General features: G+C 55.2%; 11 protein-coding genes across 11 annotated transcripts; 4 read left to right on the top strand and 7 right to left on the bottom strand.

Annotated features, from left to right (window-relative positions):
- Positions 1 to 51: 51 nt before the first annotated feature.
- On the bottom strand, positions 52 to 1618 carry DSM5745_03585 (putative protein kinase; the record flags this gene model as incomplete). Its single annotated transcript, XM_026745601.1, has 5 exons — positions 52 to 233; positions 297 to 537; positions 604 to 923; positions 981 to 1318; positions 1380 to 1618. 5 exons carry the CDS (start codon positions 1616 to 1618, stop codon positions 52 to 54), a joined length of 1320 nt encoding a protein of 439 aa, XP_026606467.1.
- A 571-nt stretch (positions 1619 to 2189) lies between these two features.
- DSM5745_03584 (uncharacterized protein) lies at positions 2190 to 4323 on the top strand (the record flags this gene model as incomplete). Its single annotated transcript, XM_026745600.1, has 4 exons — positions 2190 to 2296; positions 2361 to 2963; positions 3024 to 4019; positions 4080 to 4323. 4 exons carry the CDS (start codon positions 2190 to 2192, stop codon positions 4321 to 4323), a joined length of 1950 nt encoding a protein of 649 aa, XP_026606466.1.
- A 624-nt stretch (positions 4324 to 4947) lies between these two features.
- On the bottom strand, positions 4948 to 8414 carry DSM5745_03583 (uncharacterized protein; the record flags this gene model as incomplete). The annotated part of the gene is made up of 2 exons (XM_026745599.1): positions 4948 to 7237; positions 7324 to 8414. The coding sequence occupies 2 exons, from the start codon at positions 8412 to 8414 to the stop codon at positions 4948 to 4950; spliced, it is 3381 nt and encodes a 1126-aa protein (XP_026606465.1).
- Positions 8415 to 9078: 664 nt separating this feature from the next.
- DSM5745_03582 (uncharacterized protein) lies at positions 9079 to 9447 on the bottom strand (the record flags this gene model as incomplete). The annotated part of the gene is made up of 1 exon (XM_026745598.1): positions 9079 to 9447. One exon carries the CDS (start codon positions 9445 to 9447, stop codon positions 9079 to 9081), a length of 369 nt encoding a protein of 122 aa, XP_026606464.1.
- Positions 9448 to 10558: 1111 nt separating this feature from the next.
- Positions 10559 to 11270, bottom strand: DSM5745_03581 (uncharacterized protein; the record flags this gene model as incomplete). The annotated part of the gene is made up of 3 exons (XM_026745597.1): positions 10559 to 10627; positions 10684 to 11043; positions 11094 to 11270. 3 exons carry the CDS (start codon positions 11268 to 11270, stop codon positions 10559 to 10561), a joined length of 606 nt encoding a protein of 201 aa, XP_026606463.1.
- A 909-nt stretch (positions 11271 to 12179) lies between these two features.
- On the top strand, positions 12180 to 13661 carry DSM5745_03580 (aldehyde dehydrogenase family protein; the record flags this gene model as incomplete). The annotated part of the gene is made up of 2 exons (XM_026745596.1): positions 12180 to 12977; positions 13038 to 13661. 2 exons carry the CDS (start codon positions 12180 to 12182, stop codon positions 13659 to 13661), a joined length of 1422 nt encoding a protein of 473 aa, XP_026606462.1.
- Positions 13662 to 15499: 1838 nt separating this feature from the next.
- On the top strand, positions 15500 to 17335 carry DSM5745_03579 (GMC family oxidoreductase; the record flags this gene model as incomplete). Its single annotated transcript, XM_026745595.1, has 3 exons — positions 15500 to 15542; positions 15596 to 16321; positions 16374 to 17335. 3 exons carry the CDS (start codon positions 15500 to 15502, stop codon positions 17333 to 17335), a joined length of 1731 nt encoding a protein of 576 aa, XP_026606461.1.
- A 530-nt stretch (positions 17336 to 17865) lies between these two features.
- Positions 17866 to 19703, bottom strand: DSM5745_03578 (putative 2-ketogluconate transporter; the record flags this gene model as incomplete). Its single annotated transcript, XM_026745594.1, has 5 exons — positions 17866 to 18319; positions 18375 to 18595; positions 18653 to 18950; positions 19009 to 19286; positions 19365 to 19703. 5 exons carry the CDS (start codon positions 19701 to 19703, stop codon positions 17866 to 17868), a joined length of 1590 nt encoding a protein of 529 aa, XP_026606460.1.
- Positions 19704 to 20343: 640 nt separating this feature from the next.
- Positions 20344 to 21462, top strand: DSM5745_03577 (glycoside hydrolase family 88/105 protein; the record flags this gene model as incomplete). Its single annotated transcript, XM_026745593.1, has 1 exon — positions 20344 to 21462. One exon carries the CDS (start codon positions 20344 to 20346, stop codon positions 21460 to 21462), a length of 1119 nt encoding a protein of 372 aa, XP_026606459.1.
- Positions 21463 to 23732: 2270 nt separating this feature from the next.
- Positions 23733 to 24968, bottom strand: DSM5745_03576 (uncharacterized protein; the record flags this gene model as incomplete). Its single annotated transcript, XM_026745592.1, has 1 exon — positions 23733 to 24968. The coding sequence occupies one exon, from the start codon at positions 24966 to 24968 to the stop codon at positions 23733 to 23735; it is 1236 nt and encodes a 411-aa protein (XP_026606458.1).
- A 607-nt stretch (positions 24969 to 25575) lies between these two features.
- DSM5745_03575 (uncharacterized protein) lies at positions 25576 to 26184 on the bottom strand (the record flags this gene model as incomplete). Its single annotated transcript, XM_026745591.1, has 1 exon — positions 25576 to 26184. The coding sequence occupies one exon, from the start codon at positions 26182 to 26184 to the stop codon at positions 25576 to 25578; it is 609 nt and encodes a 202-aa protein (XP_026606457.1).
- Positions 26185 to 26197: the final 13 nt, after the last annotated feature.

Genomic DNA, 26197 nt, shown 5'->3' with positions numbered 1-26197 from the left:
TTGCTATAATCAAACGGCTCATTATGCCGCTGTTCATCTCATTCATCACGCCTATTGCTCCGGTTGTAGAAAAGGGTGCTCAGCCAATTCGGCTGCCGATCTCCTCTTATTCATATGCCAGTCGAGCATTCCTCTGGCGAGATCCAGAAAGGCTTCCTTGTCGTGGTCTTCAAGAGAGGAGACGGTATCTGCCAGCTTCCGGTCTGGGATCAGGTCTTGATAGAGAAACCGACCTAATCCAAATATCCCGTGAGTCCGCGACCTCGAAAGAACATTCAAATCCCAAGAGTACATACGTTTGTCGTCGAAGAACGGCCCGCCGAAGTACTCCTCCGCGATCTTGCAGACCTTACCGTCTTCCCGTCTGACAGGTCCCGGCCAGACGTAACCTCGCATGTCATGATGCCTCTGTATAATCTCTGGAGGGGGTGGACCAAGTAGGGCTATCATCTCAGCAAGATGAAGTTTAGCATCGTAGCGGCCTTGCTGATCGTGTATATGCTGGAATAGTTCCTTGCCTTCGATCATATCCCACATCTACCATAGAATTTTGGCATCAGCGATGCAACGATTTGAAATCCCAGATCAAAATGAAGTACGTACCATAACGCCGAGATTCCAAATATCCGCAGACATCTGCCACCCAGTTCCCAGAATCACATCCGGGGCGCGATAGTGGTCTGGCTGAATTGGCCAGACGCCCCAGTCATCTTCCTCCGGGAGGACAGTTGCGAGACCGAAATCAACAAGTTGCGGTATACTGCTTAGGCTCCGAAGTGGCCCGAAGTCGTTACGGCATTGATATATATGCCTACCAGTCGAATCGGTCTTATATGCCATTGGACAGGCAAGCTGTGAGTCGATAAAGTCACTGAGCACGGTTGGATCCTCGAAAGAGACCATGATATTTTCAAGCTTCAGATCTAGAAAGTAGCCTGCTTAGCGCCACTAGCAGGAGGGAAACAGAGCTGAGACTCTACCGGTGTGAACAGTGCGGCACTCTTTGTGAAGGTAATCAAGCCCTGCAAGAAGCGCTCGAATATATGTTTTAGCAAGGGGAAGTGGCATCTTTCCACCATCGAATCGCCGTTGATACACGGCCAACGGCTCTCTCATGGGCGGATAGGCAAGACAGAGGTGAGAGCCCCCCGGGCCCTGAACATGGAAAGAGTGTAGTAATGTTCTGATAACCGACCGACCGCGGTGCGTTGGGTCCACGCTTGAAATATGCTCTTCAACCTCGCGCTCGTGGCTAGCAAGGCTTGCATTATTATTTGTGATCTTGAGCGCAACGACTGTCTCTACATCCTTATCTTGTCTATATAGCTGTGAGCATCGACAGCGTCGAGAGGTTGGGATATAATATCGTCGGCGCCTACCCTTGCAAATCACGCGCGAGCCATACTGTGGATGAAACGCCCCAGCCTACTTTGACCAGAGTCTGGTAGCGAGCGGCAAACACCTCTCCAGGTCTGACTGGGTAGAAGTATCTGGAGTCGTAGAATGGTGAGATCTCTTCGTCGACCAGGATGCCTGGGGGTAAAGGGGGTCCTGGGGGAGGTATGGGAAACGGTTGCTTGCGAAACAAGGCGGACAAGCGTGAGAGCGATGCCCTCATGGCTTTGATGAGGAATGGATATTCCGAGGAACTGTGAAGTCTTGAATTGTTTTGGACAGGAAAGAAGAAAGAAGAAGAACTTGAAAATGTCAAGGGGGCTGGGGATCATTACCCATCACGTGCCGTTCCCCTTGGAAGAAAGGGAAAGTAGGGCTAGGTGAATACAACCTTATCATGGGATATTTCAAGCCATTTCTCTCTAGCCGACGATGGCGAGACAGTGTATGTACCTTGTAGAGTTCTTTCCAGATGTCCAGGTCGCCGCTTATAATTTCCTCTTTCGTTAAGTTTCACGAGGCTGTGCTGTACCAGGACTGCGCCTTGAGGCAGGCTGACTCTGACAACATGGGAAATGTCTCCTCGCTCTGGTCTGTCGAGAAGTGTCGATCTATCTGGTTTATACATTTGACCTGAGCTTGAGCTACTTGAGTTTAAGCTCTCCACCATGTGCACACCCGACAGGTTCTCTCCCCTGGATCCGGAACTGCGCCATCGCGACCTCCAGCTACATCGTATTCAGGGGGCTGGGAGCTGGCTTTTCAAGGAACCAAAGTTCATCAACTGGGCCCGAATGCCAGGTTTCAGCGGTCATAAGATACATACTGAAACTGAAACTCACGCAAGAAACAAGGTGTTTTTCTTGCAATGGCCTTCGCACATGCGCCAGGCTCAGTTAACGTGAGTCTACCACAGTTACCTACTAGAGCGGTCGGGAGGAGTACATACTGATATGAACTATCAGTTCACTTGTCGTTGACCACCTTCAGGGATCCAACACAACCAATGAGTTTACTGGAGTTGGTGTTTTCCACATCTACTGCGACAATCACCAATTCCCATCATGCTGCCGACCCGTCGACGCACTGGGGATTCTCCTGCGTCAATCCTACGAGTCATACTCCAAAAAAATGGACGAAGTCCCGACATCAGAACCTGGTCCCGAAAAATCAAAACTGGAGCTGGATACAGAACATGCCACTAACCTTCTCAGGCGTGCCTTTAGCGACTTCTCCACCGTCTTCATCTGTATCGATGGCATGGATGGCTGGTCTGACGCAGACCTGCGTGACTTTCTCCAGTATTTATACGAGGCGCTCTACGATGTTGCGACGTGGAGGCTCTTTTATGCGGACAGCGACTATTACCGGCGGTCGAGTTTAGAAGAATGCTTGGGTTCCTCTGTCGAGTCTCTAGGGTATTACACACTGGATGATCATACCTGGGCAGATACTGAGGTGTATATCATGCACTGGATGCGCAATTGCGAGGCTGGCTTTGAGTTGAGCGATGCGTTGACGAGCGAGGTTATTGCGTTTTTCCATCGGCGTCGCCGTCAAGCAGATTCGTGAGTGCTGGAGAACCAAAGCAGTTATACCAAGCATAGTGCTAACGGAGTTATGTGCAGACCTGCTGAAACCGAACTTCGACTACGGTGGATCCTGGACGCGCCGACACTTTTTGCTGCGCGGAGGAATCTGCTGGCGAAAGGATCTGGGCCCGGGAATTGGGGACTGGAGCGGATTGTTGAAGATATATTGGCGCGATTCCAGAGCCTACCGGGGACGGATATGAGAATGAAGCTGCTGACAGCGGTTCTTCGGAGGGGAACGATCACCCTCGATGAGCTTGCAGGATACTGCAAGGATGCTGATGTCGTGATTCCCAGCGGACTGGATTCCATTCAGAACTATGTCTCGAGCACCTCTCTCAGCTTGATCGTGTTCTGGAAGGCGTCGCAAACGCTGAGCATTGCAAGTCATGACATCAGAAAAGCCTTGGAAAAGAAGTATTTTCCTTCAGGGTCAGTCGAGGAGAGCTCATCGACGCCTCCTCTTAGAAGCAAGTATGGCGCAAAGGCAAAGGACGACGAAATATCACGAAGTGTCGTGCGAGACGGAGACTACACATACACATACACCTATTCGTATGACAAGAACGGGGAGCCCGATATCGACATCGACGTCGATTATCCTTACCAGAGCAGTGAATTCGACGATAGAGAACAGCAGACTAGCATCGCTGGGCCTGCTTCCAAGCATCAAGACCAAGAGCCACAGCCAAAGCGCAAGCGCAGTCGAGATGATGACGAGGCGGACCTGGACCGCCGCATATCTTCCGCCATCATAACCGACCCGCCAAGTGTGACATGGGACCAGGTTGCCGGCTTAACTGCAGCCAAGGAAGCGCTCCAGGAAGCCACCATCCTGCCCCAGATGTTCCCGAGTCTCTATGGACCTGGTGGCGATGCCAAGCACACCTTGATCCGAAGTATCCTGCTGTACGGACCACCAGGGACAGGCAAGACATTCCTTGCGAAAGCGGTGGCTGCAGAGACGCGACGGACCTTCTTCAGCATTAGCGTGGCCGATCTGATGAGCAAATGGTATGGGGAGACGGAGAGGTAAGTCCATTGAGCATGAACTACTGGGGTACATGTAGATAACCCTAACGACAATATCAGACTCATCCGCCAACTCTTCGTACTCGCTCGCCGACGAGGGCCGTCTGTGGTATTCATCGACGAGATAGACTCCCTCGGGGGGTCGCGAGAGGCAGAAGCTCAGCACTGGCTGGCGGTGCAAACAGAGCTGTTTGTGCAGCTGGATGGTCTGAAGGCAGACAATACATCGGTGTTGGTGATTGGGGCTACGAATGTCCCGTGGCATTTGGACAGTGCTCTACGTCGGAGGTATGTTTCCGCTTAGTTGTATACATCTCCTGTTGGGACTGATACAAGTCATATCACAGATTCCACCGACGAATCTACGTCCCCCTCCCAGACCAACCCGCCCGGCGACAAATCTTCGAAATGAACCTCGGCGCCAAAGTAGGACAGGAGCTGGACTATGAGTTATTGGCAGATCTCAGCGAGGGCTTCTCGGGGAGTGACATCTCAACAGCCACCGGCGAGATGTTGAACACGCCATTGCGAGCGATCCTACGGGCAAAGTACTTCAAGGTGTGTTCTCCATCTCTTTCGAGATTCAGGCTAAGTTCAATGTTTCCTCTAGAAACACGATAATGGGACCTTTGAGCCCTGTGCAGAGGACGAAGCGGACGCTATAGCGCAGACTTACCGCGATATTCCGTTTGACAAGGCACTGGCGCCTCCTTTACAGACGGCGGACTTGATTACTGCTCTGACAAATGCAAAACCTACGGTTGAGCAGGCGGATTTGGCACGGTTTGATGAATGGACTCGGAAGTTTGGGAGTGTGGCATAGCGCTATAGAGTATCATGTTGTTCTGTCCAAGTACACTGTCATAGTTAGCCGTCTACAGTCACATTTACACGCTCTTTGTGTTTTCTCTAGCCCAGTTGAACCATATTATATGTACTCGTCAAACCCCTCCAGTGCTCCAATATTGTCATAGGAACCGCCCTCATTGTGGTTCAGCAATTGCAATATCTCCATAACAGCTCGATGACGAAGAACAACAACCGTACGCAAAGCCCTCCACTCCCAGTTCTTCAGATACTCCCCTGGAATGGCAGAAACCCCCTGGCGCAGCATCTCCGCAGAGCCAGCCACCATGGCCTTTACAGAATCCGGACCCTGCCCCCTACCGGCCTGAATCCGCTTCAGCATCGCCAGAGACAAAGCCTGCCGAACCATAATCGCAATCCAGGTTCCTGCACAGCGAACCCCCTCCCATATAGCGTCCCCTATCTCACGGACATACACGCGCACCGCTCCCCTGGCCAGCTGCTCGATCGTAAACCGTGCAGTTTTAGTTAGACCCTCCATGTTCGTCGCCTGCTGCACCAGCGACTGAACCACCGTGCTGATTCGATGTCCATCCTTCTCCAGCACAGAAGCCCACGCAGCCCCAGCCAGCCGCGTAAGTCCGAAAATATCATGCGACATTGCGTCGGATACGATAGTCGCCAGCTCATCGTCGGAATATTCGCGTATCTCGGCGCAGAAAGACTCATCGGGGCTTCCTGGAACCAAGCGAACAATGTGTTTTAGAGCGTGACGCGATGGCGATGCAGACCCGACGCCCGAGCCAGAGCCAAAGCTGGATGTCGACGACGTAGCCCGAGCTGCACGGACATACTCCCTGACCTCGACACCAACAACAGCCATAACCGCCTCGTGCGCCGCTTTGTCAACCGCGTCCTCTATCTCCTCCGCATGTTCTCTGGCATATCCGCGGTTCTGGGCAGCGCGCGCGGCATCCAACACCCCGTCTTTTATGGTGAACCAAGCGCGAGACATGGCGGATACGACGAGGAGGCCTTCGACGTTTGTCCAGAGGACGGACGAGACTGGGCCGGCGAGCTTTGCCTCGGCGTCGCACTGATATGCCGAAGTCTTTGCGTGCGAGATGGCAAGTGTACACGGTGGCACCTCGTCGACGAGGGAGGGCTCTATCAGCTCGAGGTCCTCGTCGGATAGGGTACGGTTCTTGGTCAGCCATCCGCGGAGCGATCTTGTTGTGCAGACGTCGAGTCCCCGTCTTGCTGCTTTGCGGAGGTGGTACAGCGCGATTAGGATTCCGAGGTTCTGGAATCGGCCGATGGATTCGGGTTCGGGTTCGCGGTTGATGCCCATCCTGAGAGAGCAGATGTGTTGCGCTAGAGCGGGGTAGTGGCGCTCAATCGGCGGAATGGCTTCGTCTAGGATGTCCAGTTTATCGATCCTGCTTGGCGCGGCGAGGGAATCGAGCAGGGTATATGCTGTTTCGGCGGCGAGGTGGAAGGTTGCGTGGTCCAGGTGAAGGTTCTGGAGTATATACTGCGTCACGTATCTGGGGACCTCATAGAAAGCGCCGTTTACGTCTCGTTTGCCTTCTATAAGGAAGAGGGATTGCAGTGTTTTTATTCTTTGCCGGAGGTTTGGAGATGTAAGCGCGGATAGCCACTGCGCGCAAGGACCAGTGTTTTCTTCGAGGGTTTGGAGGGCATTGAGGAATTTATCTTCAATACGGTCGGTGTCGAGGAGTGATAGAACTGCTAGGGTATAGCCGGAAGGGGTATTAGCAAGTGCATCCAGGTGCATGGACAGTGGAAGTGCAATCTCCGGTGGAAGATCGTTCTGCTGCCCTGTCTGACTCGACATCTTTTCCAGTGTCTGGCGGTACTTCTCAGCAGAGACATTGGAATACGCGCGCAGGTAAGAAGCTGAGAGAAGGATGCCCAGTGGGTGGAAGTTGACTGCTTGCACGATTCCTCGAGCAGCCACCAGTACTTCACTACTTGCATCACCATAGACCGAAGAGAACACATCGAGGCCCTCATCTGGAGGCAGTGTAGGGTCCAGTCGGTAAGTTATACCGTCCAAGGCCTCGCAAACAGCCAGGCTTGTGCTGATGACCAGCCCGCCTAATGGCCTTTGCGGGAAGAGCTTCCTTATTGATGAGAGCTGCAGAGCGTCTGGCAGATCGTCCACAAAAACGAGCCATCTGCCGTGAGCAGGGTCCGAGAGCCAGTGCTGTAACCTCGAGACACTATCCCAGTGGCCTCTACCGCTGGCAGCATGATCTACCCTGGATATTGCGTCTGCAGCGATGGAGAAGCCGTCCTGGAATGACTGGGGCGTTTTGGCGGAGAACCAGAAGACTGAGTGCGTGTCCTTGAGTTTGTTGGCAAGGCTTGTCAATGTATGGGTTGTCCTGTAGAATAGGTCAGTGCCCGTCTGCAAAGCTTCAGGTGATAAACTTGCCCACTGCCGGTCTCGCCTCCAATAATCACCTCAGACCAAGTGTCGCCCTGGATCGTATTCTCAATCCTTCCAATACACTCGGCATTCCACGTTCCGACAGACACCGTAAGTTGCATATCCGGCACAGTGTGCAAGAAGACAGGCGTCGATCCAGCCGGAAGTAGATCATGTTGTGCTTCACCGACCCTGTCATCTCGAGCCACATCATCCTCAGGAATATACGAAAGGATCTCCTTGGACGCAGCAGCAGCCGCCGCCGCCGCATAAGGCTGCCACGACTTATTCTTGTGGGAGTCTGCATAATCGCACATTCCCCGGATGACCAAACAAGGGCACGAACTAATCATGCCGGCGGCCTCCATCTCAAAACACAACACCCCGCCCAGCTCTGCACTGATGGCATCGCGCGTGACGGCGTCTCGTACCACCTGATTCCCCGATGCAATGGCGCCACAATGTATAACGGGCTCTGCGCCGCGCTCTTTCCGCTCGACCAGATACTCTGTATTACACCCATCACAGGTCGAACCGCCAACATGCTGGTAGCCCGACTGGAAAAGAAGATCAGGCCCCGCCCGACTGCGTGAGAACGCAGGGAGATGCGCGAACCGGTCCAGATGAACAGAAAGATCAACACCACCCGCCAGCTGCCTCGCCATCAACTTCGTCAGCGCATGAAGGAGCACATCCGGCGGCGAATTCAGAAACCCCGTCCGCTTGAAGCCCGACGGTAGATACTTCCCAAAGTCGTACTGCACGACCCCGCCGTGGCCGTTCGCGGGCTGGCTCACCACCACATCGCCCAGTCGGATATCATGCACGGTACCGCTGGGGCCGGGGACTGCGCCGCCCACGCCGACGAGCAAGCTGAACCGGATGCAGGGGAAGCGCGTTTGCATCCGCTGTGCGACGACGGCGGCGGGGCTGAGACCCATTCTACCGGCTGGGAGAGCGGCGATGACGACGTTGTGCGCGTGGATCCGGCCGAGGGTGTAGATGGTGCTGTCGCCGGCGTCGTGGGGCGGGGAGGGGTGTTTCTCGTCCAGCAGCTTTTCGGCGGCGGCGAGTTCGATGGGCAGGGCGCAGATCCAGCCGACGGTGTAGGCGTGGTAGGGGAATGAGCACATTGCTTCCAAGGTTAGGTAGGTATGGTGTCCGTGGAGCAATATGGCATATCGGGGAGAGAGAGAGGCATCTGCACAGCCCCAGGCGCAGACCTGGCTGGGATTAAGTATTTCAGGCATGGGCGCATCGGCTGACACAGGGACAGGCCTCGCACGAATCAGCAATGGCGTCTGTAGATGCAGTGCTACCCGCCCAACAAGGCAGATTTTGCCGAGCCTCGCAGGGGTATAGGGACTCCGTATTGGGTGCATATTGCCAGGTATTCATTGCGAGCACAGCAGACCATGAAACATAGTGACTAGCTAAGTCGCCAGAGAAACCTGCATGGCAGGCCATGCAGTCAACTACGTAGGCTTCCTCGATCAGGTACCTACCTACCCTAGTAGTGTCTGATGCTCGGACGACCTCTGTTTGCATGCATGATTAACAATCGCAGATGCAGTTCCGACGGTCCAAACAAACAACTTTATTTAGACGACCTCATGGATGCTAGCCCTAAACATAGGAAGTTATGTTGCACTCCCTTACATACACAACACCCCAAGTTGAGTACGTTCTTCCACGGCTGCTTCAGCATCAAGCCCTATCCAATCAACAAACAGACAGTCCCTCATAGCCCCCGACCTGGAACCAGACATATGTCCATACGCGACTCACTATGGTACGTTATTTCGCCCGCGCCATCTGGCCAGCCAGCTCGCGCAATCGCAGACGCCGCTGTTCGCTTCTAGGTACAGGGCGAGGCTCAGGCTGAGCTGGTAACGTTGTGGCATGAGGGGGTAGAACGAACGGGTCATCGAACACAGGACGTATTCGACGAATATCCATCGTGGAAGTGGATGGAGGAGCACCGTGCATGAGAAGAATCGGCTCGTTGAGTCCGCTGAATGCGGACTTCAGTGCTTCCAGAGCATCTGGTACTGTTGTCTGAGTGGGCAGGATGATGGCGTGGTCGGGTTGTTTGTCTGAGAGGAAGTTGAGGATTTGGCGGAGGAGATCGAGGGGGTGGAGGGTTGTTGTTTCTTGGTCTTCCATCTTGATCGGTGCTTGGACGTATAGTTTTGTTGGACTTTCAATGGTATACGTGGTTCAGGTCGATGACGATAGGATCCGAGTCAGCTGTGGTGATCCACCCGGTTTTCCATGGATCAATCTACTCTATCATGTCTAGTATCCAGGTGGTTAACCAGTCTACACATCCCTCTGCATCTGCTCTCCCTCCCCTTGAACATTGACATTAATATCCACCTTCGCGCTCGCAAACTTCCGACTCGGCACCCTCTGTTCAAACAACACATCGAGCTCCTCAAACGTCCTCCCCCTCGTTTCCGGCATACAGAAGAAACAATAGACAGCGCTCAGCGCACTCGTCCCAGCAAACAAGAACCCCATCTTCCCGCGCCAATCCCCCTGGTCCTCGTTCATCGCATACGGAATCACAACCGCAAAGACAACACTCCACACAAACGACGCCACCGTCGACAACGCAATCGTGAACCCTCTCAACCGGGCAGACGAAACCTCCGCAAGCAGCACATAGCAGAACGGTCCAAGCGAGAGGTCATAGATGAACGTGCACAGCAGCATAAGCGCACACTGCGCCCACGTTGCACCCGCCTGTCTCGGCGCAAGGTCCACGGCGCCAATGGCGAAGAGGACGATTGCCAGACTGCAGCAGCCAAAGAGGTACATCGTTCGCCGACCGAGATACGAGAGCAGAAACCAGGAGATGCACGTCCCCACGAGCCCGATCGCCGTCAAGCCCAGATTCATCGAGAATGCATCCGCTGCATCCAATCCCGCAAGTTCCATGAAGTGCACCGCGTAGCTGATGAAGAAGACATTGCCGACAAATGCTTGCATGCTATACGCCATCACACAGATCGTCAAGCGCCGCAGATTCGGACCGCGAAAGCACTCAAGATACTGAGGGCGCCCGCCCTGAAAGCTCTCTTCCAGTCTCAGCGTCTCGCGGATATGAGCAAGCTTACGCTGGACATCAACGTCGGCCGTCGCAAGGCGCCGCAGGCTCGTCAACGCATCTCCATCCCGCCCCTTCCGCACAAGCCAGTACGGCGGGTCCGGCACAAAATACACAAAAGCCAACATAACAACCGGCAGCGCCCACTGCGCCGCAATGGGGATCTTATACGACATGCTCGTGCCAATCGGCTCGGTGCCCTTGAGAATCCCACTCGCCACCAGACTCCCGACACTAAACGCCAGATTGGTCATTGTGGCCGCGAACCCGCGCAGCACGAGCGGCGTGACCTCGCCCACATACGCGCTCGCGCAGATCGGGTAGAACGCGATGATGCACCCGTTGACCAGCTGGCCGGCGAACAGCTGCGCCGGGGCCTCGCTGTAGAACTGGATGAAGATGAAGGCGATCGAGCAGCCGCTGCAGAGCGCGATCATGATGCGCGGGCCGAAGCGGTCGTATGCGAGGGCTGAGAGGAGGGCGCCTACGATCGCGCCGAGCAGGTTGGCGTAGTTGAAGGCGGAGATCCATTGTGCGGCCAGCATGTACTCCCCTTTCTCTGGGTTGTAGTAGCCGTAGGTGGATTTGAAGATGTCCAGGCCGACCAGGCCTTTTACGACGCCGCCGTCGATGCCTTTGAGGACTGTTGCCTGCGGCTGTTAGGGATGCTTTACTGGGGAGAGGGTGGAAAGGGGAGTACCAGGTTCATGAACGTCCCCCAGGCAAGCGCAGGCCAGTGGCGGCGGGCCGCAGCCCAGAAGGTGAGGGCGTGCTCATCCTTGGTGAACTCGGAGGAGAGCTCGGCGTCGTGGATGTCGGAGTCTGTGTCGGCGGGGAGGACCTGCACCAGGTGCACTTTCTTGTCGGACCCTGACATGATTGTCTATCGATTGCTGGAGCATTTTCTTCGCGTTTTGGCACTCGATGCTGTTGAGAAAAATGGCCGTTAGCAGCTCTTGGCGCGGGGCAAATACACGCAGAGATCAGCATCTTTTGCAGCCATTCTCATTGGCTGGTCTATACTCCTGTGCAGACTTACTACTATATACATGCATGATGCTTAGTCTATCATGCGATACAGAACCTGGTCGGGATGTTCCCGCTAGCTTTGATCCTTTGACCTTTGAGATGGACCAATGTCAGCACCTCCAGACTCAGTCCAATGATCCAATGATCCATCTGCCGAAAATCAGCTCCGGGCCCAGTTTTCTTGACGGAAAGAGCAAGTCTGGCGCAGCTCAACCCCCAGACTCCAGCTGATCCAGGGGGAGCTACCTGGAGGTCCCCCGCACCCCGCGTCTTCCGTTCGTGCGATGATGGCCGGGGCACCGCTATACGCATCTCAACTTCCCGTTCAATTGCAACTTCCCAGGCCAATGCTGCTACTGAGCGTTGGAGTAGACAGCGGTGGAGACGTCGGCCGACATCCGCCATCAGCTTCTTCAGCTGAACATACTAAATCTCTAGTGATCGACTAAGCAGCCTCAGTGGTGCGGGGTGGCTCACCGTCACCAATAACGCCGTCGATCTCCAGCTCTTCCCCCTCGCCGGTCCCAAACTCGGGCTTCACCCTGGGGCTGCTTACACGCCTGGCAGTGTGACTGGCTCCCCGTGCCTGCGTCCCGGATCCAGAATAAGCTCTAGGAGCTGGAGCTCTGGGTCGTGCTTCCTCAGATAAACTGCCGTCCTGCACACCCGGTCTCGTCTATATAAACTTCCTGCCCTCCTTCCCCAGGATCTCTTCTCCAGACCTTCTTCTTATACCCTTCTTGATACCCTAGCAACCATGCCCCTCGACACAACCACCTTCCACAACGTCATCAACGGCGAGCTCACGAGCACCGCCTACACCCGCCACAGCCTCAACCCAGCAACCAAGAAGCAGAACCCCAATGTCCCCATCTCCCGCGAAGAAGACCTGAATGCTGCCGTCGACGCAGCCAAAACGGCCTTCAAGACATGGTCGCGCACCACCTACGACGAGCGCCGCAAGGCCTGTCTCGCCTACGCCGACTCACTCGAGGAAAACAAAGACGCCCTCGCTGCCCTCCTCACTCAAGAGCAAGGCAAACCACTCGACCAGTCCGCCGTGGAAGTCGGCATGGCCATCAAGTGGACGCGCGAGCTCCCCACCATCGAAATCCCCGAGAACGTCCTCCAGGACAAGGACGACGTCAAGATCGTGCAGCGGTACACGCCGCTCGGTGTCTGTGCGGCCATTGTCCCCTGGAACTTCCCGGTCCTCCTGGCAATTGGCAAGATGATTCCGGCTGTGTATACCGGTAACGCGGTCATTGTCAAGCCGTCTCCATTCACGCCGTACTGCGCTCTCAAACTTGCCGAGCTGGCGATCCCCCATTTCCCGCCTGGTGTCATCCAAGCCCTCAGCGGCGGCGATGACCTCGGTCCCATGATCACCGAGCAGCCCGGCATCGACAAGATCTCGTTTACGGGGTCGACTGCTACTGGCAAACGAGTCATGGCCAGTGCTTCGAAGACCTTGAAACGCGTAACGCTCGAGCTGGGCGGGAACGATGCAGCGATTATCTGCGACGACGTTGATATCGACAAGGTCATTCCAAACGTACGTCTCCCCTCCATGCATGTCATATAGGTAAGCTCAAACTAACAAACATGCGAATAGCTCGCAATCCTCTCCTTCCTCACCAGCTCGCAAATCTGCATGATGATAAAACGGCTCTACGTCCACTCGAAGATCTACGACGAATTCCTCAAGAAATTCGTTGCCTTCGTGTCGAACTTCAAAACCGGCCCGGGCACACAAGAAGGGATCTTCATCGGCCCCGTCCAAAACGCCATGCAGTACGAGAAAGCCAAGAACCTGTTTGAATCCATCAAACTCGAGAACCTCACCGCGGCACTCGGCGGCACGATCACCGACTCCGAGGGGTACTTCATCGAGCCTACGATCATCGACAACCCGCCCGAGAACTCTCGAGTCGTGCAGGAGGAGCCCTTTGCGCCGATTCTGCCGGTCTTGAAATGGCATGATGAGGACGATGTTGTTTCCCGCGCGAACGCGAGCGATACTGCGCTGGCGGCGAGTGTGTGGAGTCCGGATCTTGAGAGGGCTAGCGGGATTGCTAGCCAGTTGCATGGGGGGAGCGTGTGGATTAACTCGCATTTTGAGGTCAGTCCGTTTGCGCCGTTTGGGGGGCATAAGAGCTCCGGCATTGGGGTTGAGTGGGGGCTTAGTGGGTTGCTGGGGTATATGAACTCGCAGAGTGTGTGGACGAGGAAGGGATAGACCTGACTGTTCAGTGATGTCGTTTTGATACCATGCCTTGTTGTTAATGATTCTATGCCAATTTACCTGTTGTCTCTGGATTTGCAGCGTAGGGTTGAACATCCATGGTGATATCTCGACCAGTCACCGGATTGTCTAGCGAACTCCACCTGCCTTTAGACAAGCGGACAATGCTTTCAAGTTCTTATGCAGAGAACTGTCAGCAACAGCCGTTTTCGTTGTATGGTTAGCCAAGTGTCTTTGGGGTGTCTCTGAGACCGCTACGCAACTTAGTCCATCCATTCTACGACCTGCGGTGTGTAGAAAGAAGCACTATCTCTATACTGAAATCGATTCTTGCCCTGAACTCTGTTTTAATATTGTTCCTGGTCGGAAAGGACGCGTTTGGGAGTAACTTCGCCGAGTGGAGTGGATGGTGTGCTGATAAAAATAATTAAGCGCTACAACAAGACCCAAGGACAATAACGTCAACAAAAACAACCACCACAAAAAAAACACAAAAAAAAAAAAAAAAAAAAAGACACTCTCGAATTGAGGGCAACGTTGCCCGTGGAAGGTTCACTACATCAGTCTACAAAGCTACAAAGCACAGCCGACGGCGATTTGACTCCCCTGCTTGCCCCCCTGTACCCTAGTCGGGGTTGGTACCTAGGGTCACAACCCTACAAGTATGGCATCTGCACTGGACGGGCCCTAAAAATACTCATCTAATTGGCTATAGACTCCGAGACGCTGGGTGAACCTGCTTGCAACCTCTACACAGGCATGGTATCTTCCCAAGCTCGCTTACCAGTTCAACCGCGGGGAAAGCAACCACGAACCTCCCACCCCGCTAATATCACCAAGTGGGATACCTCGGGGCCTGAAACGACGGACAGGCCTAGTCCGATCGCGGGCCGTGTTCGCGCCTACCCAGTGCCCAGGTGCAATCGTGGCTACTTCCCGATCCGGGCGCGGTCTGGCGGCCTGGCCTCGGTGGATGCTACCCCGGTGGCCCCAAGGCCCCAACCAAATGCCTAGCACATGCACCCAAGACTGATCAGCAAAGTCAATTTCGACACGCCGAGTCTTCAGCCTTCGTGTTCATTCACATGACGTGACGCACTGTCTTCAGGTTCTTCAGCCTTACTGTCTGGAGTTGCATCTGCATCTGCATTATGCATTATGCACTTCAGCCGCAGGCAAAGCCCGGTCCTCCCTTGCCTACAGTAACCATGGCTTCCTGCCAGTGCCAGTGCCAAAGCCAATGTCAACTCACCGAGGCCTCCCTCCGTGGAATGTGGATGTGGACCAACTACAAATGATAATCCCGCGTGACATCTCCCAACTCCACCATCACGACCGAGCTACCACGGCCCTAACAATCTAGCCCCAGATAGTGCCCTGCCCTCACGGAAACCTCCATCCCATTCGCAGAACGACCAGTCACCCCCGCCGCCGGATCGGGCCCGCCTCAGCGCGGACTGCGACCGGGCCCCAGTCTGCGGCGATCCTCTGCTCGATTCGTAACCTCGTGCGGGACTGCGTGTCTGCGGCGGAACTCCGGGCACCGAGGGGGATGCACAGGTGGACGGTATGGCCTGCGCAACGTGTCGTGTCTCAGGCTGCGACTTGGATGGCGCTAGCAGGGGTCTTATCACTGATCAGTGATCACTGATCAGCCGGGCGAAGGTTAGGATGGGAATGTCGGTGCGAGGGAAGACATGTGCTACCGTGGACCAGTTCAAGCAGGGTATATAAGCGAGAGCTCTGGGACATCGTCGGCGATCTTTCTGACCAACTGACACCTCTACCGCTAACCCTCCAGCCGTCTCGAGCCACGGGCAGAACATAGCGCAATGTCCTCCAACAACCAAACCTGGGACTTTATCATCGTCGGGAGTGAGTTCCCTTTATAATCTATACCCATCCCAACAATCTAATAATACTCCCAGGCGGCCCCTCCGGCTCCGCCCTAGCCTCCAAGCTCTCCCTCAGCGCCTCCCAACCGCGCATCCTCCTCCTCGAAGCCGGACCGCGCAAAGACGACCGCACCCTGCGCGTCTCCGGCAACAGATGGACAACGTTCCAAGAGCCGAGCATAAACTGGGGGTACAAAACAACACCACAAGAACACTGCAACGGGCGCGAAATCGACTACTCGCGGGGGAAAGTCGTCGGCGGCGGGTCGGCGATCAATTTCGGGATCTACACGGTCGGCGCGAAAGACGACTACGATGCCTGGGCGGAGATCGTGGGCGATGAGAACTTCAACTGGGAGCGGATGCAGGCGCGGTTCAGGGACATCGAGGCCTTCGACACGCGGATTCCCAACGAGGCGTATCGGGCTTTTGCGGCGCCTGACCCGCAGCAGCATGGAGACAGCGGCGCGCTGAAACTCAGCTATGCGGAGGAGTGGGAGGAGGATCTGCCGCTTGTTATGGAGGCGTTCAGGCAGGCGGGCGTGAAGTGGAACATGGATCATAACTCGGGGGATCCGATTGGGGTGGGGATGGCGATTAACTCGGTGTACAAGGGGGTGAGGAGCACGGCGGGGGATGTCCTTGACGATGCGCTGGCCAAAGGGAGGGGGAATTTGGAGGTTAAGACGGGCAAGACGGTGCGGAGGGTTGTGTTTGAGGGGGAGAGGGCGGTTGGTGTGGAGGCTGGAGATGAGATCTGTATGCATCCCCCATATCATGTAGAACCCGTAGACCAAGCTAACAGACACAGTCTACGCCAGCAAAGAAGTCATCCTCTCCGCAGGCTCCCTCGACACCCCGCGCATCCTCATGCACTCCGGCATCGGCCCAGCCGCCCACCTCTCCGAATTCAACATCCCCATCCTCAAAGACGTCCCCTGCATCGGCCAGGGCCTGCGCGACCACCCCTTCGTCCCCGTGTGCTTCCTCCGCAACCCCTCCACAAACAACCGCAACGCCTTCTACGGCTCCCAGTCCGCCATGGACGCCGCCATGAAACAGTGGCTCGTCGACGGGTCCGGGCCTTGGGCGCAGCGCGGCGCACAGCTGATAATGGGCTGGCTAAAGAGCGAGACCGTCAGCTGCTCCCCCGAATTCGCGGCCCTCCCAGCAGACGTGCAGGCGTTCCTTAACAAACCGACCGTGCCGCACTACGAGATCTCCGCCGGGTTCCCGCTGCATATGCTTGCCCCCGGGCTGACAAGCGACTACAGCTACGTGTGCCTCCTTGCATTCCTGATGAACGAGCAGAGCGTCGGCGAGGTGCGGCTGCAGTCATCAGACCCCGAAGTCCCACTCCTCTTCAACGCGAATTTCCTGGCACACCCATTCGACCGGCGCGTGTGCGTCGAGTCCGTGCGTGAACTCCTTGCGCTGACGAAACACGAGGCCTTCGCGAAGGATACAGTCAGCATGATCCTCGGCCCGGCGTCGGAAAGCGACGAGGATATCCTCGAGCACTGGCGGAGCACGATTGCGTCGTCGTGGCACATGACGGGGACTGTGAAGATGGGGAGGGAGGGCGATAAGGATGCGGCGGTTGATGGGAGCTTTCGGGTTATGGGGCTGCAGGGGCTTAGGGTTGCGGATATGAGCGTTGTCCCTGTGCTGGCGAACAACCATACCCAGGCCACGGCGTATGTGACGGGTGCGACGGCCGCGGATGTGCTGATTCAGGAGTATGGGCTTGATGCGGTGGCGAGTCGGTTGTGATGTGCACATGTGCGTTTACATTTAGATGATTGGGTTTTGTGGCGTGGGTGTGTCCAGAATGTTGCAGCGGATGTATGAGCAATCTTGCCATTTAAGTCATATACACATCTAACGGCCAAGCAGAAGACTTAGGTACCGTCTATTTACGTGCGAGGATACCCACAATGCTCCTTTCAATGGTTAACGAGGCGCACCAAGAGCAGCCGTGGTGCGTTGTGGCATAATGAACATTTTAAGCTACGGTGGCTTGTCTATGCTAGCTCATGGTGAGGCAGGAAACCCTATCCAGTTGATGCTTACGCAGGTTCGTTCGGAGGTGGACGGCGTAGAGGAATCACCGCGCTGTTCTGAAATGGGTATACAACGACACCAAGAGCCACAGCAAACACACAAGGTATCATTCAGCTAAGCAAATCCCGGGCTATCTACTCAACCCCGAGCCCAGGTGGTATCAACAGACCCTTCACATCCAGACAGCCCCGGCAGGGGGAACCAAAACAATCGCCACAGCAACCCTGAACGTAGGCAACCTAATAAATATACCTAAAATAAAGATTCTCCTGATCCGTGCGATCCTCAAACGCATGCGCCAGATTCTGCTCGTTGGGATCGAGCCCCGCCTCGCGGAGCAAGCGCTCCTTCTTCCTATTCTGATGGGCCAGGTACCACCTTAAAAAGATAACGGAGATGGTCAAGCACACATAGCAGCCCAGATGCACGCCGAAGGCAATGAAGTACTTGGGGGCGTCGCGGTCCAGGAAGACCTGGGGGCCGATGGCATTGCCGACGGCCCAGGAGACGAAGGTCGCGGCGATGGCGGCGGACTTCTTGGTGGCGCCGCCGATGTTGCGCGAGACCATGGACAGCCCCAGTGTCTGCGCGGACCAGAAGGAGAGCGTGATGTAGTAGGAGATCAGCAGGCCGACTTTCGTGCCCATGTTTTTGTTGTCGACGGTCATGAGGACGATTGTGCCGATGTAGGAGCTGTGTTGTTAGTTAGTTAGGGCTTGCAGGGTTGGGGGTGTTGGGAAGGACGTACGGGATAACGAAGCCCAGCATGACGTAGAGGTTCTGGCCGGTCTTGCGGACGAGGTAGGCGGATGTCAGGAGGACGATGATGATGTAGAAGCCCAGCACCATGGCGAGCAGCTGGGTCTGCAGGACGGAGAACTCGAAGCCGGCGATGATGATGTTGGCGAAGGCGCCGAGGCCGCTGGTGGGCAGGGTCGTGAAGATCTGGACGGCGCAGTAGCACCAGATCTACACGTAGCCGTTAGCATCTTCCGCTTAAAGAAGAAGGGACAGGGGCGTGGGTACCTGAGGGTCCAGCGCCGCCTCCTTGATCTGGTACGCGCGGAACTTCCTGTTCTGCAGCCCGGTCTGGTTGGCCCGGACACGCTCGACCATGAGCCGCTTGTCTTCCTCGCTGAAGCACTTGGCGCGCATGGGGGAGTCGGGCAGCCACCACAGCACGAAGAAGCCCCAGAGCACGGAGGCGCAGCCGTAGGTCATGAAGAGGGCCTGGAAGGACTTGACGTCGTGGTCGTTGCCGATCAGGCTGAAGCAGTACGCCAGCAGGCCGCCGACGATCTGCTGCATGCCGTTCATCATGTACCTACACATTGTTAGCAGCTGCTTTTGTGTATGGCCTGAACACCTGGGAGGTAGTGTACCAGTAAGTCACGGTCTCGGCCTGCTCCTGACGCTTATACCACATGCTGGACATCAAGACGAACGAAGGCTGGCAGACGGCCTCGAAGATACCCAGCAGTGTGCGGACGGCCACGAGCGAAGGGAAGTTCTTGCACGCGGAGTGCAGGGCCAGCACGGCGCCCCACAGGATGATGTTAACGCCGAGATACTTTGCGATCGGGACGCGCTGGATGATCCAGTTGGTCGGGTACTCGACGATCAGGACGGCGATGTAGATACAGGTCGTGAGCCAGGAGTACTACGACGAGCAGACGGACGAGTCAGCAAACCACCTCCAACCCTCCCATATCAGGAAACAGGAAGCGAGCCGGCATACCTTATTCCCATCCTCCAGCCCAGCATACTCGCGGATGCCCATGATGGACGAAAACGACATAGTCCCCTTGTCGAGGGCCTGCAGGAAATACGTGCAGATCATGATGACCAGCACGCGCTTGTCAATCATCCGCCGCAGCCGCTTGTCGGTGGCCTCATCGATCTCGATGATTTCCTGGCCCGCGTACGCAGCAATCTCCTTGTCGACGCGCGACTGGTCGACGTGGTCCTTCTTCATGCCCTCGGCGTCGGACAGCACGCGCTCGACATGCGCGGACTCCTTGGAGACGGGGACGGGCGCAAACGCCTCCTCGGTCGCGGTCTCGGGCTTGTCGGCCATTTTGCGAAACAAGATGACTCGTAGGTAAGGGGGTAGGGGTGAAAGGGGTGACCGGAGGGGAGAAAGGAGAGAGAAGGGAAAAGGGACCATGACCTTTTATCATTTCTCTCGCCTATTGTCTCGCTTGTTGGCACCGGACCACCATCCGCCCTAGTCTACTTCCATTGTGTAGTCAATCAACCGGCCCAAGCGAGATTTCTCCTCGAGTCGCGCCAGCTACCCCAGTTTCTGTCCAGGGTCTCCCCGGCCCCCCAGGTGTCCTGCTCCCCCGCCCGGGGCAACAGCCAATATTGGCCCGAGACCACCGAGGGACCCAGTCAAGCACTCTCGTCGTGCGTGGCATGGCACAGGACCCTGCCAATGAGGCAGCAGATGGCGTTCCTGCCCAGACATTAGCGCTCGTTCGGTGCTGGCTACCCCGAGAAAGACCCCGGTGCGCGCGGAGAATTGGCAGCGGTTCTTCCACGTATCAGTGCCGCCGGAGAGACGCAGATCGGGCGAGCGCCGATGGAGGCGGGGGAGAAGGGGCCGAGGGGTTAGCGGGTTGCTGTTATGTATTGGAGCTCGAGGAGCTCTCCTCGCTTTCTCAACTTCGAATAGTTCTTTGATCCTGATCATCATCAATCAAATCACCGCCAAAATGTCAACAACCCTAACGAAAGAAACCGCCCACACCAACATCAAAAAGCTCATTACCAACCTCATCAACATCAAAGACACAACCGGCAAATTCCTCCTGCACCTCGAAGACGGGCGCATCATCGACACAAAGTCCTGGAACGGGTGGGAATGGACGCACGGGATCGGGCTGTACGGCCTGTGGAAGTACTACGAAATCACAGGCGACAAGACGCTCCTCACCACAATCGAGCAATGGTTCGGCACACAGCTGGCGCAGGGGACAACCAAGAACATCAACACCATGGCCGTCTTCCTGACGCTCGCGTACGTGTACGAGAAGACGCACAACCCGGCGTACCTAGTATGGCTGGACAGCTGGGCGGAATGGGCGATGCACGAGCTGCCGCGCACGCCGCACGGCGGAATGGCGCACATCACGTATCTGTCGGAGAATCACCACCACCAGCAACTGTGGGATGATACGCTTATGATGACTGTGATGCCGCTGGCGAAGATCGGACGGCTTCTGGGAAGACCAGAGTACGTCGACGAGGCGAAGAGGCAGTTCCTCATCCATATCAAGTACCTCTTCGACACGAAGACCGGGCTGTTTTTCCACGGGTGGGAGTTCAACGCCGACCAGAGTAAGAGCCACGGACACAACTTTGCAAATGCGCGGTGGGCGCGCGGGAACAGCTGGGTGACGATTGTGATTCCGGAGTTCATCGAGCTTTTGGATCTGCAGCCTACCGACCCGGTGCGCGTGCATTTGATCGATACGCTCGTGGCGCAAGTGGAAGCACTCAAGCGGTTGCAGACGGAAGACGGATACTGGCGGACGCTGCTGGACCATGAAGATAGCTACGTCGAGTCCTCGGCGACCGCGGGTTTTGCGTGGGGAATCTTAAAGGCCGTGCGGAAGAGGTATATCGGTGTCGAGTACAAAGAGGTCGCGGAGAAGGCGATCCGGGCTGTGGTGGCCAAGATTGACGATGACGGGGAGCTGCAGAATACGAGCTTCGGAACGGGCATGGGTGACTCACTGGACTTTTACAGGGCCATTCCGTTGACGAGCATGCCGTACGGGCAGGCGATGGCGCAGGGGGCCCTGGTCGAGTGGTTGAGGGGAACCTTCTAGGTGCTTTGTCACGCTGCATGATTTGTCAAACTAGATAGAGAATGACTGCATTTGTCTTAAGAATCATGGAGGTGTATTCAACCTAGCAAAGAGAGTGTAGAAATGCAATAGGGTCGCCGCCCTGTAATGTCCATGACAATAGCAACATGGAACGTAAGAGATACACGATCAACAGAATATTCAAACAATCCAACAACTTCGAAGACTTGAACACGAAACAAAGGACGCACTTGAACCAACCTGACGAAGAATCAACCCAAGCTGGAGAAACCGGAGCTCGTCCGGACGCAATGCCGCTGAACCCTGGCGGCATCGATCCAGCAGCTGAGATCAAAAGCGCACTTATACATCTGATCCAGCATAACCACCTCAAACCCATGCGGACTCGCCTGCAGATTGCCCCCTAGGACCAGCCTGTGCAAGTAGCCGCGCTGAAACGACTCGGCATGCCAGAGTGGGTAGGAAGAGGCGTCGATGCCACCAATAGCCCGGTGTGAACCGCCATTCCTATGGTGATACTCCAGCGGACTGAACCCGTTACAGACGGCGTGGGGTATGTGGAGGACGTTGTCGAGAACCAGGGTCCGTGAGCCTGAGTTCGAATCGGGAGATGGCTGCACACGGATCTCGACGGTGCCGATTCCAGCAACATAGGCATTGTGTATTCCGTTGACACCGCAGCTCGCCAACGTTTGCCCAAATGGACGGTATGTGACGAAAACATGGCGGTCGCGGGCGTAGTGCGCGCAACCGGAGGTGATCACCCAACTGTTGCATGGCATGGTTGGGCCGTCGGTTGGGTTGTGGAGGAAGGATGTCATGGTAATAAGCTTTGACGATGGTCGGGTTCGGAATGGAGGAGGATGACCAGGTGAGTTCGAGAAGCTTCGTGTAGCTTGGTAATCACGACGATTGATAATCGGGTGAGAATGGCTATTGCTTCGTCAAGACGATGGATCATCTGGTGAGATGGCTATTGCTTCGTCGTAGTTTTAGTGGAAGTAGCTACGGTTGATAATCGGGTGAGAATGGCTATTGCTTCGTCGTGGTGTTGAGTTGAAGTGACTGTTTGTCGTAGTTGAAGTGACTGTTTGTCGTAGTTGAAGTGTCTGTCTGTTGTAGTGGAACTGTACTGATATAGCGTAACTGGCGCAGCTGTAACGACAGGAACAAGAGACTCGATAACACTGAAACTGATGGCTATGCAGCGAACGTTGGGTAACGGTTGGAAGCAGAGGGGAAAACTTACAAGGAGGGTGTTTTGACTATTATTCTACGTACTCATTGCACTTTCCTTACATTTCCGGTGGGAGGATGGAGGTTGAATGGAAGGCACCGACGTCGGACTGACATTTAAGGCAGGAGGCCGTGTCCGTGTTTCCTCTTGGTGACGTACTAGAAGGTATCCGGAGACCATTCCCTTGTGAGCATGCCGTAATATGGACATCGCGCCAAAACCACGACATCACCTGGCTTACGCAACCAAAACCAAACAAGGCCCATGTCTCCCCTCAACATGGAAAGCAACTCCGTCCTTCGAGCTACACATAGCAGAAGTCAATTTCATCATCATGGGCCGCAAGACATTCGACGTCTGCGATGGACTACCAGAGTGGCCGTATCCGGTGAAGAAACTGCTTGTGCTCAGCAAAACCCTTACACAGCCCATCGATTGCGATAATGACGATGTTTTATATCTAAGAGCTACCTGCGTGGTTTCATCACTGGAGGCAGTCGAGAAGGTACTAAGCAAGGAGGGGGCTAGGGTGGTGCGCCAGACGGTACAGGAGTTTCTAAGACGCGGCTGAATTGATGAGATGGTTCTTACGCTGGCTCCTGTACTTTTGGGTAGTAGACCGAAGCTATTTGAGGATGTTGATGAAGATGTCCGCTTGACCCTTTGCGAGGTGGATGTCCCTGATAATGGGATGGTGGGCTTTTACTACCAGATTACAAGAGATCATTGATTTGATGGGCATAATCAAACATGCTGTGAAAGATGAAGTGCTCATTAAGCAGTTGGGCGAGGAAATGACTACCATAGCAAATCAAGATAGTTGGAAGGTTTAGTGACAAACCCAACACTAAAGAAGCTTCACATTTCTTTTCAGTGACAGAAGATGCGAGATAACAAAATGGTATCAACAATGACAATTACCAGTGCTGGTACGAAATAAACCTTACACAGCATTTTGATCGATTGGTAAACCAACAGCAAAGGTACCACCAACAACAAGAGAAGTCACACACACCAAACACCAGAAAGCAAACTAAACCTTTTGACCCAATATCCCAGCCAGTTTCCCCTTCCACTCCCTCAACGCCTGGTCCGACTTCTCCAGCTGGCTTCTCAACTCAACATTCTCACGCTCAAGATCATTCTTCCTCGCCGTCACTGTTGTCATCTGAGTACCGCCGCCCATCCTCTTGAGCAGCGCAATCTCATTCTTATAGATGTTGACGTCCTGCCGCATACCAGACAACTTCGACTCGAGCTCCTCCGCCGTCCGTCGCAGCAACGGAATCTCTTCGAGCTCTCTATAGACAACCGAAAGCGCAGTCCCAACTTCACCGGATAATATATCAAACCGGGATTTCCGCCAGGATGGTAATGACGCCGATGCCGCAGGAACAGAAGCAGGAGGAGGAGCAGGAGGAGGAGCAGGCACCGGCGTACCCGTGTTATTGTTCCGAGATATCGGCATCAAGCTACCGCGCGTTCCCCCATTGACGGTCCCCGGTCCCGCGCTCGACACTGCCAGTGGCGATGCGTGCGCAGCACCTGCAGCCACAGGCGCACCGGAAGTCGAAGTCGAAGCGGAGGCTGAAGCCGCCGACGCAACCGGCACGCCCACGCCCTCATTCCCCCCCGTAACCGGCAACGCGGCGGCCCTCGCAACAGGCGTCAACTTCTTCAGCGCAAAGTCCAGCATCAGCGACGTCTCATACGTCGTCCCCGGCGGGGCCTTCGGGTGCGCCGTCAGAATCTGCGGGAACCACGGGTTCGACGCATACGTGGGCTTGTCTGCGGTGTTGGGCGTTGGGCGTTGCTTTTTGTTGTTCCACCCTAGGCTCACGCAGACGGGGCAGTAGCAGGTGTCGGGGTCGCCGGCGTCGACGGTCCACGGGGCTTCTGGGGGCATGCAGTCGGCGTGGCAGACTTTTCGGCAGGTCCCGCAGGGGACGAGTTGGCCTGGGTGGAAGCATTCGTAGCAGAGGGGGTCGTGGGGTTCGTCGAGTCCTGGACCATTGTTGGTGGGGAGTGTAGGTGCATGGAAAGCGTACTTACTGATGAATGTCCTATAGCGCTTTTCTATCACTGACATTGGCTCTATCAGTTGAGCTTCAGGAGGTGGCGACATGATTCGAGTGCTTTGTTGTTGACCTCCTGCTTGGTGTTGGCCTTCGTCATTCGTAGGTCCATGATCGGCGTCTGTTGTAGGCGGGTACGGAGCAGAGGCACCCCTATGAGCAGGTTGTTTTCGTCGAGGGGGCGCTTTAGGCATGGCTATCCAAGATTCCAAAGATCATGACATCGAGTTTTCACAATAGCATTGATGAATGTGGAGCGGTGTTACTGAGACGCGTTGGCCTGGCTGCAGAAAGCAAATTTGTCAGCGCCCGCTGCCGGGCTGACATAAGCAGATGACAAATGTCAGCTGACTTCACAGCATGAAACACAGTCCACGGGTCTCTCAGGCACAAAGTTGCCATGGTTTGGGAGAAAAGCTATTAAATGACGCGCGAACTTAATCAACTGTACCCTCTCCTTTTTAGGTAGTCAATGAGAGAGGCCAAGAGAGAACCCTCGCGTCTAATCCCCCTTTGTTCCAGATTTTGGGCATATGATGAATTTAGAGTTGGGTATACCGTAATTGATACTTCAACTGCAATGTATACTGGTAGTGTACAAAGGCTCTTCTTAACTTTTACCATAGACTAGAACCTCTAGGCCATTCCTCTAGTTACATCAGACAAACACTTTCTTTCTTCACACCGCTCAATTCAAGCCTACATTTTGAACATCTACTGGCACATCGTCTCTCAACCAAATTTATTGCATTCTGTAGATAGAGGTACCTCTTTCAAGCATCCTACTAACCATACCCGTACTTACTTTCCAGACCCTCCCTTACATACCTCCCCTCCATCCGCTTTCCCGTCCTTACCAGAATCCTTCAGGGGCCTCAACCACCCCTGAATCGCCAACAACGCCCTCGCAGCCTGATAATGCCCGAGATCCTCGACCATCTCCTCCCAAGTCTCGTCCGTGACAGACATCACCGGCCCCTCAAACACACCCATCTGCACCATCTCCTCATACCTCCTCGCTGTCCCCTGCGGGACAAGACACTTCCCTGTTGTCTCTAAGCGTGCAAGCACAGACACAACATACCGCTGGCACCGCTGAGGCGGGACAGCGGAAGCCGCGTTGAGGATCTCCTGCTCGTCGGACCGCGAAATCGTGGCTATCTTCTCCTTAATTGGGAGACCCCAGCTGTCGAATTGCTTGTTGTCTTCGAAGAGGTGGGTGTATGAGGAGGGCGGGTAGCCGTTTTCCATGTGCAGGCGTGTACATGTTTCTGAGCCGGGGTGGCGGAGGATCAGGGCCCAGTGCTCGGGTTGGTTCTTGCGGTCTGTCATGGCGATCCAGAGTTCGAGGGGTCCGGGGGCAGTGGTTTCGGCTTGGAGGATGCCGGAGAGGTATTTGATTGTGTTCATGGTTGGTTAGTTA

Source organism: Aspergillus mulundensis (genome assembly GCF_003369625.1).
Source record: "Aspergillus mulundensis strain DSM 5745 chromosome Unknown scaffold_2, whole genome shotgun sequence".
Classification (NCBI taxonomy): Eukaryota; Fungi; Ascomycota; class Eurotiomycetes; order Eurotiales; family Aspergillaceae; genus Aspergillus; species Aspergillus mulundensis.
Note: the sequence above shows the minus strand (reverse complement) of the source record. Positions and strands in the feature narration are given on the sequence as shown.